Source organism: Orbicella franksi, chromosome 12 (assembly GCF_964199315.1).
Source record: "Orbicella franksi chromosome 12, jaOrbFran1.1, whole genome shotgun sequence".
NCBI lineage: Eukaryota > Metazoa > Cnidaria > Anthozoa > Scleractinia > Merulinidae > Orbicella > Orbicella franksi.
The window spans coordinates 22,244,127-22,258,761 of NC_138156.1; the positions used below are offsets into that span (position 1 = coordinate 22,244,127).

The following is a 14,635-nucleotide window of genomic DNA, read 5'->3' on the forward strand; positions in this document are numbered from 1 at the left end:
AGGAAAACTGTGGAGCATACTTTCGCCCCACATGGAGGCTATTGTGTTTATTATTCTTCAAATCATTTTCGCAACGCACGCAGTATTGAAAATTGGGAAATATTCTCGTATATTCCCCAGTTTTAGCCGGAGAATATTTGGTCACGTGACGCGTTTAGACCAATCAAGCGAGCGAAAATATTTGATGGATTATAATCTCGTATATTCTGCAGTTTTAGCTGGGGAATATTCGGTCACGTGACGTATTTAGACCAATCGCGCGCGAGCGAAAATATTTGATGGACTATAACGGTCAATACTGAGAGCTGGCCTAGATCTAACGAATAACGCAAGGAAGCATGGATGGGAACTACTAAAGCAACAGAGCAGTGTTAAAATATGGATAAAGGAGGAAATAGGGAATACACGGGGAACTCACTGGAAATGTGGGAGGGAGGTTGTTAGTCTCACCTGGAAAAGATACAAAAACAAAAAGGGAGCACGCGTTAAACTCAAGGGAAATATAGGAGGGAATACATTAATCTAACTGGAGAGCACGGTTCGAGTATGGATAAAGAAGGGAAGCGGGAACTCACGGGGAAGTACTGAGGACTGTTGGATAGATCTGGGAAATGATCGAGCGGAGCAGGGTGAGGAGAAACAGAGAAGACACGGGGGATACTTGATGTGAATATTATGCTGGAGGGAACTCATATGTATTGATCTCACTAGGAAATGATAAGCGACAAGGGGAGAGTAGGCTAGGTGAAGAGAGGGAACGAAGGGACACCACGAGGAACCTACGAAGAACTGAATGCATAAGGGAAGACATCCATCGCAAGAGGAAAGAGCCGAGAATAAGATAGGGATAATGGACTGGAAACAAATGAAAGTGCGGGGAATTTATGAGAAAAATGCACCGCGGCAAGATCAAGGAACGGACCAGAAGCGTGGAGGGACGAAAAACACACCGAGAACCCAGGAGAGAGAGGAGAAGGGGACACAGCGAACGTAGGGAGGTGGGGCACAGGGAGGATGAACTGTGAATGAATGATAGAACGCACGATAAAAGGCACGAGGAACATACAGTACAATCAATCAATAAATAAATCAATCAAGCAAGCAATCCATTTTTATTTGATTACCCGCTCTAAAGGCACCCGCGTGAATTTTCATTAGACGAATCAATTATTTGCGTTGATAGGTTCTTGCGCCCAGTACTTCAAATCCATCAAGTCAGCGTACACTCCATATCGACCTTCGCGCGCGCAGCCTACGCTCCAGCTCACCGCGCCCGTCAGAAAAAAAAAACTTATATTTTAAGGTGTCGGTGAGACAATCTCATTTCTAGATCCCATGCTGTCGTTAATCAGTGGTCCCTGACTTCTAGTCAAGTAGGATGCGAGCTCTGATGACGAAATTGCTGGAAGAGAAGCCAAGCTCGTTAAATGTCTTATCCAGACCCCTCAGTATCAAGGATAATTGTCCCCTGATTCTAAAGTATTCAACGCGCACACATACAAATCAATCATCTGCCATCTTATTTGAACATCCAGTGTGAAAAAAACTTAAAATTATGATAAATACATTGCCGCGCATAGGCGCAATGAGTGCTATGAAAAAATAATAATCATTTCTTGATTTAACACAAAATTCTCTAAACTGTCAGTAACAAATGCAGCGCTCATTGAAAGTTATGATAAATTATGATAAATGTGATAAAGGTTAACATTATGATAAATACATCACTATGCAGAGGCGCGATGAGGATTATGAACAAAAATAATAGTAATTTAATTCTCTAAGCAATCAATAACAAATGCAGCGCTCATTTAAAATTATAGTAAATTATGATAATTCTGATAAAAGTTAACGTTATGATAACTAGATTACCATGCTGAAGAGGTGCCATAAGGATTCTGAAAAAATCTTCAGCGAATTTTTTTGGATTCTGTTACCTGCGGAATGTCTCCTCCTTCTGCTGTGTGTCCCCAACCAGTGACGTAACACTTGGTATCCTTGGGGAAGTCAAACTTTGGAAAACACACAGGCCTGATGCGCTTGTTGTAGGTGAGTGGAGACTGGAGCTTAATAAGAGCCAGGTCATAGTCGTAATTCGCGTAAGCATCATATTTTGGGTGTTTGATAATCTTTTCGATTGGTATATTTTGCTCGTACCCTTCTTGTCCATTCAGGTCATGATCTCCTGTTATGACAAAAATACGTGCAAAATGCATTTCAGGTCCACGATGTTTCACAGCAAAAAAAGGAGGCCAGTACGCCCCGCTAGCCCAAAGGTACTATTTTCTAATAAAGGAAACTATTAGCTGCGTCGGCAAGCATACGCAATCAGTCCTTAGGAAAAAAAAGATGGCCACTAGTACATTGACCCATAATTCTTAGCTCACGAAAACTTTAACAACGCTCATTAAAACTCACAGAAAAATTCTAAAACCTTCAAACCTGGCATACATGGACAAATATCGAAAAAATACGGCTGTCCTTGTACTTAATGGGCTGTGTAAGGTTCGCAGGGTATTGCAGTAAAATGTGCAGCCGCCATCTTTTTCCTACGGAGAACTGAAACACCTACCTATTGGGGTGAATTTAACGTTATGGTGGTTTTGTGAAGATTTATTCTGACGGAGGCGGCCTAATGTTCGAAACGTTACCTTCACAAACTCGCACTACTAGTACAGCCTTGTTTTTTCGCCTCAAATTTACCAAAAATTCATCAACTTCCAAACTTGTGGCTTGGGTATTTGAGCTTGATTAGTTAAGAACTTCATGGCCATTTTTCTCCGTTTATGTCTTGGTCAGATTCGATTTAAAAGATATACCAAAAATTTCAGACAGTGTTTTACCGCATTTCCATACATTTCGAATTTCGTTCAAAATACTCCGCCGCGAGTCGTATTCAATTCTTTTCTCAGTGTTTATATTTGGAAGTGCGAACAGAAACACTGTCTCACTTTCTGATATATTATTTAACTCCTTTAGTGGAAAACATATTTGAGGCTCTGATCACTGGAAAAATTCCATTCAGGGCAACTACAATGTGATAAAAAAAAAGGTCCGCAATGTGTCATAACATAATAGGCGGAGCGTAGAGCTGAGTTTTTGCTCAAAACTTACGGAATGGTGCTTTGCAAAGAACAAATGATTGAGTCAGGCCCGGCCGTCCACACTAATCCGTCACGAAAACGGAGCATTTCGTAAACGCTCTACAAACCGGAGGAATTTGAAAACGCCGACTTTGCGTTCTAGTGTGGACTGAAAACATTTTAGAAAACATACACAGCTTTGCGAAAAGGATGACATCACGACACTAATTTGATTTCCCTGTCCAAGATTTCCGGCATAGTGTGGACAGAAAACATTTGATGCGTTTTCAGAGTGAAAAGGTAAAACGCTGTTATCAAATTTCTTCGGCGTGGTGTAAACGAAGCCTGTGACAACAGGCATGCATTACCCATCATGCAACGGTTACCTGCAACAATAGTGTATTGATCAGGAGCATCAGTATAAGCAAAACAGTGAGCCGCTGACACAATCCACTGCGGAGAAACAATTGAGCCACCACACCAGTGAGGTCTTGCAGCATGTCCGTTGTAGTCCATTGTCACTTGTCATGGCCAAGCTCCTGGCTTAGCATTAGTGCCGCCAACAATTCTGGTTCCCATGACTCTAGTGCCACACTCGACGCTCCCTATTACAATCAAATAAATGCGTATTCGTTTTACATTATTATTATTTTTGTTTGCCTTTCGTACAAATTAATATAAGCACAGCTTTGTTAAATATAAGAAGGAAATGAAGAAGACGAAACCATTTATCTCACTAGCAAAACACAAGCAGCGTTTGGGAACGCAAAAGAACACGTAGGGGCCAAACCACCCCCCTAATGTTTAATGAAGGCTATATTTGCTTGGTTTATGTATTTCTGAACCAAGTTTGGCAGATGAGCTTTCTTTGTTCTCCAGTTTATTTTAATTTAGAAGTTGTGACAAAATGTCAGATTATGACGTCATAATTGATGACGTCACCAAAACGTGCTATAGTTTTTTGTAAAATCTGATGTAAAGATTATGTCATTGGAAAGGCCTTGACTTGAGGAGTAAAATGTCGGAAACCGTTTTTGCTATGATGATTATTTTTTGAGATATGGTAAATTAAATATTTTTTTGCTGTCCCCCCCGGAATTTGCTTAACCATACTGTCCTTCTTAAGTCAGTCTCTCTGGTTTATTTTTTTCAGTTTTTTTCTAGGAAGGCTAATAATCTAGAAAAATAGAAAGCTTGATGTTGTCAAAAATCGTATGGTTTTAGAAATTTGATTTTCGGTTTTGTTAGGATGGTATTAACAAAACTAATTTTAACGTAATAACACTAGAGGGATAATTTTTTATTCCGATTTTCTTCTTTATTTTTGCTTTAGTCATCTGGCACATCACATATGCAACATAGCTGCATTTGCTGGAACAAAATTACGGCTCCAATTTGGGGATTTTTCTCAAGGGGGGACCCCATATTTTGCAGAGTTATTTTTCATATTTAAAAATGCCATATTTCATTTAATTTTTGTGATATGGACAAAATTTTTTCAGGTTTCAACTCCCCTTGATATGCTCTTTCGAACACATTGTAAAAAATATGCATATTAAAAACTTCAAGAGTGGCAAGAAACATGACGTCATCACTGTGACGTCACAACTTTAACATTTACTGACTTTTCTCACGTAAATATAATTGGCAGTAGGTCTCCTGCTCATCTGCCAAGTTTGGTGTAGAAAGAGTCAATACTTTTTAAGTAATGCGAAATAATGTGAAATATCCAAGAACTGACGAAACATTTGGGGGGTGGTTTGGCCCCTACGTGAAGTTCAGAAAACATGAACCGTGGGAGAGTGCTAGCCATCTTCATCACTATATAAACAGCACGTGTTAGTCTTGTGTTTCTTTCGAATTAACCCTTGGACGTACAAGCTAACTCACATCCCCACCGTGGTACAAAGGGTTGGAGGGGAGGGGAGGGGTGGGGATGGAGCCCCTCCCCTGGGTTTTCGTTCTGTTAAGGCAGAGCAAAATAAATTTACATTGGTCAGAAAGCCCTGAGATTGCTCTACAAAACAATACAATTGTTATTGGTTGTGACGTCATATGACGTCATTTGACCCGCCATCTTGGATCTGCTATCTTGGATTTTACTCTATTCTTAAAAGGTCAAGAAATAACGGAAATTAATACAAAATCAAGCCAGAATGTTTATGATCCTTATGAAATGTACAAATTGGTGAATTTTTGGAATTTGATAACGAAAACCGGAAAAAAAAAATACAGAACTATGTTAAAAAAGTTGATTTTTGGCCAAACCTAAATGAAATTTTCGGTTGCGATGGTAACGTCAAAAATGATGGACACAAATGACATCTCAAAATTTCCGCGAAGGATGAATGAACAGCTAAGGAAACTCTCAGCCCCTTAGAGCTGAGGAAATCGTCTTTCCAAAACTTTGAAAAAACTTTACGGTGGGGGGGGGGGGGGGTTGGGGGGAGGTTGAGGTTAGAGGGTCAAAGAAGTAGGTCTTTTAGCGAGCACTATTTTACAGGGTGCTTTTATTATAAATTTGAAACGTGTTTCACAGAATCGTAGTTATTTTATCAGTTCTTACTATATTTAGCGAGCAATGGCGTCTTTTTTAGGAATTTTACTCCTTCAGTTCCATGTTAATTTGAACTTTTCAGAAAGCAACGCTAAACATGTGACTTAACTGACATCCAGGTTTTTTCTCACCTTGGTTAATAGGTTGCTCTGTTCGTGGAGGAGTTGCTGGCGGCGGAGTTGGTGGTGGTCCTGAATGAGGAAGAAATATATTTTAGTCTAAAAGTAGCTGGTGATGGAGAACGAATCGTTCATCTCCGAAAAGCCCAGCTTGTACCTGAAGTCTGAAATGGGCGCTAATAGTTCATTAGAAAATAGTTGGTAGGTTATTTTAATAACCTACTAACCATTATATGTGTCATCAATTAGTAGAGGGTTTTTTCCCCATCGGCTAAATGTTAAGACACATTAAGAAAGTTTATGTATGTATGTAATAGACGAAGGGAATCAATAATAAAATAAATATGGCATTTCTAACCTTTTCGCACTAAACGGCATCTCTCATTTTCTAATCTAGCACCAAGTTAAACATAAAACATAACAGTAATAATGCAAAGAAAGAAGGCACCGATTGATAGAGCTTGAAGCGGGGAGGGAGGGAAGGACCCAGGGAAGACCCCATGGAGGGGGCCTTGGAGGGAGGGAGCCAGGGAGGCAGCCAGGGAGGCAACCGGGGAGGCAACCAGGGAGACAGCCTGGGAAGATGCCAGGGAGAAAGGGAGGGAGCAAGGGAGAGGGCCAGGGAGGGAACCGGGGGAGAAAGGAGGGAACTAGAGAGGGAGCCTGGGGGCAGGGGAGGGGGGGAGTTGTAGGGGTAGATTGAAACCTCATTAAAAGAGCATCTTTACTGAAAAACAGTTCTGTTCCAGATCATGAGCTTGTTCGAGGTTAAGTTTTGATTCCATCGATAATTTTTGCCTTTTTTAAATACTGGCCGTTTCATTTCTGCCATGTTTCGATTCTAATTTCCACAAACCGTAAAAATTATGTTTTTGCAAAGCGTGATAGAAAGGTATGACGTGATTACACGGCCTCGCGTTTCAAAATATATCTTCCAGATTGCGTCAATTTAAAAATGTTTATGTTTGTTTCTAATAAGTATTAGGCCTCAATATGCACAGTTCTTCTGCGAAATCTTTTTTTTTTTTTTTTTCTGGTAGACTCCAATTTATTGATTTCCAACTGTGCAGTAACGTGTCAAATTATCATAAATTATATAATCTCGTTCCCAGATTTCTTTGACCTCGCCTATGCACCAGAGATCTGGGAACTCATTCAATTATCATAAAATAAACATGGCGGTTACCAGGTGATTTGAACTCAAAAATCGTCGCCTCCATTCGAACCAGTTACAGAGTTTTCGACTAAAAACCCAAGAACCGTTTTAACATAAATCTTGAGTATATTTTGGAGCTTAAACTGTTTTCACCCAAGATTTCCTTTAATGGTGGTGATACAAAATAGTGATAAACTCTTTGACAATTGTCGCTAAAAGATCATAATTAAATTCATAAATGCTATATTACCTTGGCAGAAGCCACATGTGGCTGGACAATAATACTTCAGTGATGCAGCGTAATTTTCATGATCACAATAGCTTTGGTAAATTTTACAGTTAATTTTATCCACACATTCTTCGCCTGGAAAAAAAAATCATCACGTGATTCGTTTCAGTTACTGTACTGTTCATGCGCACTTATGTCCAAGGCAGCTCGTTTCAGTTTGTAAGGGAGCGAGTTGAAAGTGTAACTAGACCAAAATCAAATTGGGTACACTCTTCCTTTTTTATTAACCCAAGTATCAGGCCTTTCTTAGCAAGAGGGTAGTGGTAGGGGGGAATTGCAGAGATAAGCCTGACACAAACGTTTTAATTGGCTTATGTCGAAAATCCAAAATCTGGATGTTATGCTGATTGCAGAATACACAATGCAACATAACGTCACACTACCGGAAGTGAAAGCATTTCGATATGGTGGTAAATTCTTTTCTGTTGGGATATTCATCATCAGGCTTGTTATTTCATCGTCAGAGTATTGGTCAAAAAACAGAGCTCTATTTGTTGAAGGTTTTGGCTGAGCTCCTTCAGCTTTATTTCCACAAGCGCTTTTTTGTTGCCGCTTCGTCTTTGGAATCACTCCAATTGGGGATCGTTGGCCTCGAACAGGAATTGAACCCCTAGGATTGGCTTTCGAAGGAGTTCGCGGAGCGATTTCCTTCGCCTCGTCGAGTGCCCTACCACCCGCCAATGCCTCCCGTAACTCCGTGAACATTCCGTAGCAATTCACTATTTTCCTAACGCATTTTTTGCAGACAGACCCTTTGTCGTCTTTACTATCTTGAATGACAACAATTCTCAACTCGGGCAATAATTCCATAAGAATGACAGGTTTTTCAAACAGAACATTAGAAAACTCTTTAATCTCCGTCCCCGATTATGGCTCCTGGTGTGACTCATTTTCCAAGTGTGACCAATTTTCCAAGTGTGACCCATTTTTCCAAGTGTGACCCATTTTCCCAAGTGTGACCGTTTTTTCCAAGTGTGTCCCATTTTTACAAGTTTGACCCATTTTTACAAGTGCGTCCCCTTTTTTCCAAGTATGGCCCATTTTTCCAAAAGTGACCCATTTTTCCAAGTGTCACCCATTTTTCCAAGTGAGACTATTCTTTCCACGTGTGACCTATTTTTCCAAGTGTGACCCATTTTTCCAAGTGTGATCCACTTTTCTGAGTGTGACCCACCTTTTTACAAATTAGACCCATATTTTCAAATGTGACTCATTTTTCCAAGTGTGGCCCGTTTTTCTAAGTGTGACCCATTTTTCCAAGTGTGACCGACTTGTCCAAGTGTGCCGCATTTTTCCAAGTGTGACCTCTTTTTGCAAGTATGAACCCCTTTTTCCAAGTATGACACAATTTTCCAAGTTTGACCCATTTATCCAACTGTGACCCATTTTTCCAAGTGGGACTCTTTTTTCAAAATGTGACGCATTTTGCCAAGTGTGACCCATTTTTCCAAGAGTGACCCATTTTTCTAAGGGTAACCGTTTTTTCAAGGTGTGACTCCTTTAATTTTTTCCCCAAGTGTGACCTCTTTTTCCAAGTGTTACCCATTATTTCAAGCGTGACCCATTTTTCCAAATGTGACTCTTGTTTCCAGTGTGGCCCGATTTTCCAAGTGTGACCCATTTTTCAAAGGGTGACCAATTTTTCCAAGTGTGCCGCATTTTTCTAAGCGTGCCCCATTTTACCAAGTGTGCTGCATTTTTCCAAGTGTGCCGCATTTTTCCAAGTGTGACACATTTTTCTAAGAGGAACCAATTTTTCCACATGTGACCCATTTTTCCACGTGTAACCCATTTTTCCACGTGTGACCTATTTTCCAAGTTTAACCCATTTTTACAAGTGTAACCCATTTTTCAAAGGGTGACCAATTTTTCCAAGTGTGCCGCATTTTTCCAAGTGTGACACATCTTTCTAAGAGGATCCCATTTTTCTACATGAGACCCAGTTTTCCACGTGTTACGTATTTTCCCAAGTTTAACCCATTTTTACAAGTGTGACCCAGTTTTGCTAGTGTGCCGCATTTTTCCAAGTGAGCCGTACTTTTCCGAGTGTGCCGCATTTGTCCAAGTGTGCCGCATTTATGAAATTGTGCCGTATTTTTCCAAGTGTGCTGCATTTTTCCAAGTGTGACGCATTTTTCTAAGAGGATCCCATTTTTCCACATGAGACCCATTTTTCCACGTGTGACCTATTTTTCCAAGTTTAACCCATTTTTACAAGTGTGACCCAGTTTTGCTAGTGTGCCGCATTTTTCCAAAAAAACAAGATTTTTCGTTCTTTTCGTAAAAATTCACCTACAGTGATACCTTAAACAAAAGAGTGTGCTCCTCTTGGTGATGCCAGTGCTTCACATATGGTGTACTTAACAAATCGAATGTTGTTTAGCGTGGTCTCTTCTCTTATCGACAACGATACACGTCATCACAGTGGTCAAAATGTTGTGGACTCAAACAAATTCGAAAAATAAAAATGGTAAAAAATGGTAAAAAATGGCGTTCGGGTTGTTTTTGCCAGTGGGCTGCACTGGTTCTTTTCCTTGCCTCGGACGCTAAGTTTTCCCTCTATGCAAACACCCTGGCTTTACGACAGAAGACTTGATACATCGAATTGCATTGAGTGTTTTGGTTGTTTAAATGATCTCCTTAGATCTTTCCACTACATTGAAACTACGCCCTGCGACCCCTATCTGTACCCTACCCCTTTTTCCCTGTCTTCCCCGACTTGCACCCCGTGCGTACTTATGTTACACATCTATGGCATGCACTTAGTTGGCAAACAAGAGTTCTGACCTGTCTCTAAAAGAGAGTGCAAGTAAAAGCAAACGAACCTGATAACAGAAGTCTCGCAGTCTGAAATTATCGCTCAGAGTATTCTTGCAATAACTTCTGACCAATCATGTAAGCGGTCGCTTGTCCAGGGTCGCTCTAGGCTGCAGCGACGCTCTAGTACTAGCCTCCCACACAGTCGCTATTTGGGCTCGTCATGCACTCTTTTTACCTTAAGATTACGTGACGAGCCCAAATAGCGTCTGCGTAGGAGGCTGCTCTAGTACCAAGTGCAAATAGCATTTTCTTTCCATGAAAAAACAAATTGAGGTTTTCAGGTCACGCGATGCATAACCAATACCTCCGGTTTTAAACAATGGCTGATGTGTTATTTCCTGGTATACCTTATTTGAGAAGGGACACAAATAACGGAGAAGCGATTTGCACAGCCCACAATTTTGACCGGGGGAAACGTCCTCTTTCTACTACCCCATAAATTTACCAAATGTATGCACGAGGGACTGATTTTGCAGTGGCAGATCTAGGGGAAAAAAAGAAGAAATCACAGAAGGAAGAAAAGTCGACAGGGCAAGCAAAACAAAACTGCCCCCCCCTCCCCACTCTTAGCTCAAGGTCTGGATATGCCACTGTTTTGATAGGTTTATTTCATGTCATTTCAAAGTCCCATCAACAAGGAACTTTCAGGCCCTTTGAACAATGACAGAATTTTGAAGAACAGGAGTCTTTGTAGGGCCTTACAATGTTGTGAAATACTTCCTGCCCTAGTTGGTGGAATTACAGGAACTGTCATTAAAAGTTAACATTTTTTAAAAACAAACATGGAAGCAGATTTCCCTTCACTTGAAATAATACATTCATCTTGCATTCATGAGTCACAAAGGTTGCGATTTTCTTGGAAAGTTCCCATGAGAAAATCTTAAAGCTTGGCAAAAAGGAGCATTTTGGAGTTACATTTTGGAAGTCTTAAGAGATGTTCTAACAGAATAGTCTGCAACCAACAACAAATACAGTTTTCATTAAGACATGGCTTACATAGCCACAATGTAGTATCACTGAACCAAATCTGGTAGGTAAATTTTGGCAGTGATAATACACTATAAAACACTAGGTTGGTGATTTCTGTTGAAACAATATTTAACTGCCACCCTCTCACCCCCACTCCCTTCTAGCCAATTAATTTTAATGGTCTATTGAATGGAGGACTAATAACTCAATGATCATTGACATCTAAGGGTAATCCCAAGTGAAAATAATCATCAAGTAATTGTCCATTTCCTCTATGAGATGCACTTGCAGGGAATCTTGGGAAGTTGTATTCTTCAAAACATATATCTAGTCCAAGATGATGCGTACAACTACCTTGATTCCGCAGATGTGTATCTCATAGAGGAAATTGGCTATTGGTAAAGGTAGGTAAAGTCTGCATACAAGCCAAGTAGCCAATCAGGCCGAAGTTTATCCTGGTTTCTGTAGCATGAAGCGACTAAGTGTATTTCCACTCCCCCTGGATGGGATGCTGGTCCATCACAGGGTTACCCCCAGCATTAAATTCACCGGTACCCATTTAAACACCTGGGTGGAGAGAGGCACTGTGAGAGTAAAGTGTCTTGCCTAAGGACACAACACAATGTCCCTGGCCAGGGCTCGAACCTGGACCACTCAATCTGGAGACAAGCGCACTAACCATGAGGCCACTGCGCCTCCCAAGGAATTGGCTATTGATGAGAAAGTAATCAAATGAATTGTCCTTGAGAATCTCCAAATTCAGTGAATGATTGCCAAGTAATCAATGACATCAATCTCGTGACCTATCTATTACTCATCAGTGTCACTGATTTATTAATTCAAGCGGGTGAGTAATCATAATGATCGTTTTTGTTCCTCATTGAGAAACTCTGGGGTCAGTGTGCAACAATTTCACTTTTAAATTGTTGACGAGTAAATGATGACATCAATTTAGTGGCCTAAGATCTACCATCAATGACATTGACTTTTCATTACCTATTGATAACTCATCAATCACATGCATACTTGCCATACAACTATTACGGATTTCCAGTATGTCTTCAAAATAACCGACTTTCCTGGTATAAATCCCTGTCCCAAATGGTTAGTGGTAACAGTTACAGGTAAAGACAAATAATTTTATTTACAATAACTGTCACTGTTCTGTGCCAATACCATCAATAACTCATCATTGCAATATTTATGAATGACTTATCAATAAATTTTGCAGTCTATCAATAAGTCAATAATTACTCATTGATCATCACTTAATATAATCAATGATTAATCAACTGATTCCAGATCAATTACTTAAGTGTCAGTATATGTACATCATTCATTTCATACCAAAAAAACTCAACATGCAATGAAATGAATGAGAGGTGCGTGGTCAAACTATTGAACAAACAAGCATTAGCCATCCCAGCCACTTTATACCCCTTCACCAAGGGCAAACGTCATTTTTTGTGTCAATTTTTAGAGTCATTTAGATCTGAAAATATTGATCTCTGAGAGCTGCATCTTGGCTGTTCTGGTGAAGTGCATTTAATGCAACGTGCGCTATTGCGCTAATGCTTGCGAAAAAAAGTCGACTTGTAATACGTTAAATATTTCCGTCATTTACGTGTGGTTCCCTCAAAGAATAGAGGCTTGGTAAAGTTGAAGTTTGTAGTGCTATCGTGCTACTCTACGGCCTTGTTTTTGACTTTGTAATGTGTCGAGTTCTTTCTCCATCACATTGCAGTCCGCTGTGCTTGCAGCCATCATGTCTAACAGTACTTCGATCTTGTACTTAAGATAATTGTTCTCTTCTTTGAGCTGTGCATTTAGTTTTTGTAATCTGTTGACTTCAACTCCATCTTTAGAACTGCTTTGTGAACCAGGTTCTGCAATCCATTCGCCATCTTGAAAACTTAACTCGTGTTGGCCAAGTTTTAACTTTACAAGAGCATTATTCACCGATTCTCCCAGCTCTCCTGTTCCAGCTAGGCTTAAATTTGACTTGCTTAAAGTTGTATTGCCCGCATCTAGTCTTCTTTTGGGAGGCTTAGCACTTCGTTTGAAAAACGGCATCTTCGCAACCGTCCTGTACACAAACAACAACCGAGGAAAACTGCGAATTAATCTCGTTCCCAGGGCCCCTTTTCTCTCTAAAAAGTACACGCCTGGGATCGAGGAAGCGGAAACCAGACCGGAAAAAGCATTAGGTCAATCGACGGCCAGATTTTACAACTTTTAACATAATAAGTTGTTTCACTGTATTATTTTCTTTGGGATTCGGGAAATTTGATACCGATAGGCTTGATTTTTTTCACATCTGGGCCACCGCTGTTTGACGGCCGAAGGTTTTAACAAAACAGGTCCGCAGTGCGTCAATATGTTACTACAGAGCTATACACGTGTGAGTTATACGAGCTGTATAGTAAGAGCGTGGCTGCCTGTGGAACAAAGGGTTCCTTGAGGTCATGCTAAACAAGAGCCGAGGACACCAGGAACCATGGGCGCCTATGGACAATTATTATTTGCACCGGATTTGGATTATTATTTTACATTTTCATCAGTGTAAAGGAAATACGAAAAATTACTTTGGTGGGACACTTTCCTGACCGCTTTATGAGGGCAGTTCTGACCATGGCACGCAAGCTGACAAGCTGCTTGTCAAAGTTGCCAACCAAAGGAGAAGGAGAACATCGACTGATTGATCAAATTTGACAGTTACGAATACACCGCTGTGTAAATATAAGTCGAACAGCTGGAAACATATTTTTAGTTGTCAAATATGTCCAGCTTTAATTAATTACTAGAACCAAGAGATGATGATCTAGATCATAAATCAATCAAACAATCATAGTGTTTTGCTAGACTGCCCTCACCTAGAATTTTCGAATTCGTGTCCGACGTTTTTGTGTAAGTAGTGGGATTGCTCATCATACCTCACGAGCTGGGACGAGACCGGAACGGATCAACTCGGATCGCTGATTCCGATAAAAATGACAACTATACGAGGCATAAAAAATAGTTGCCATTAATCTTATTCAAGTTAATCCAGTCCAAGTTTTGTAACTACTCATCCCACACTACTCAGCCTGATATGGCATATGGCGTAACCGTTCTCATTTCCAGACCTCGTGTCTTTTGGTCACTTGGATGGTGGCCGATGAACACTAGAATGGCGTCACGGCTTGTGTCACCAAAGGTTTGCGTGAACCACACCTTTTGTTCAGTTAGTTATGGGTGAAGTCAACTCACATTATCAATTTGAACCGGCTGTAAATTTGGAATTATGCCCAGTTATCAGTCAATGGATACGAAAGGAATTTTAACGACACATTGCGCACTTGAGGGTAGTTTCAGAGAACGATCATGGATCATGAAAGATCATGGAAAGTCCCCGACTGAATGCAAATCACGCAGTAGCTATTGCTATTGCATAGTAATTTGAAGCTAAAATTTCTCTTCCCTCCACCCCCTCTTATGCACTTGTGCTTGATTAAAGATCGAGCTTTTTAAGAAACGAATCACTTCCGCTGATGCTCCTATTCTGGAGCTTGTTTCGTATTCTATAACACTACATTCAGAGGGACCACGGGCCCCAATATGACTACTCGCTGTAGAATATAAGCATTTCGTAACAATGGGAAG

The 14,635-nt window shown here is 40.4% G+C and overlaps 1 protein-coding gene and 1 pseudogene across 2 annotated transcripts; both read right to left on the reverse strand.

Annotated features, from left to right (window-relative positions):
- Positions 1-1,874: 1,874 nt before the first annotated feature.
- On the reverse strand, positions 1,875-8,014 carry LOC145462307 (uncharacterized; annotated as a pseudogene). The gene is made up of 5 exons (XR_014041182.1): positions 7,588-8,014; positions 7,166-7,279; positions 5,772-5,831; positions 3,470-3,688; positions 1,875-2,185 (listed from the first exon to the last, which is right to left on the reverse strand). The product of XR_014041182.1 is annotated as an uncharacterized LOC145462307 (transcript).
- A 4,097-nt stretch (positions 8,015-12,111) lies between these two features.
- Positions 12,112-13,518, reverse strand: LOC145464069 (protein chibby homolog 1-like). Its single transcript, XM_081447884.1, has one exon. The coding sequence runs from the start codon at positions 13,064-13,066 to the stop codon at positions 12,668-12,670; it is 399 nt and encodes a 132-aa protein (XP_081304010.1). The 5' UTR covers positions 13,067-13,518; the 3' UTR covers positions 12,112-12,667.
- Between the last annotated feature and the right edge of the window lie 1,117 nt (positions 13,519-14,635).

Coding starts and splice junctions, on each gene's coding strand:
- LOC145464069 (XM_081447884.1), bottom strand. CDS start 13,066: ATGCCGTTTTTCAAACGAAGTGCTAAGCCTCCCAAAAGAAGACTAGAT.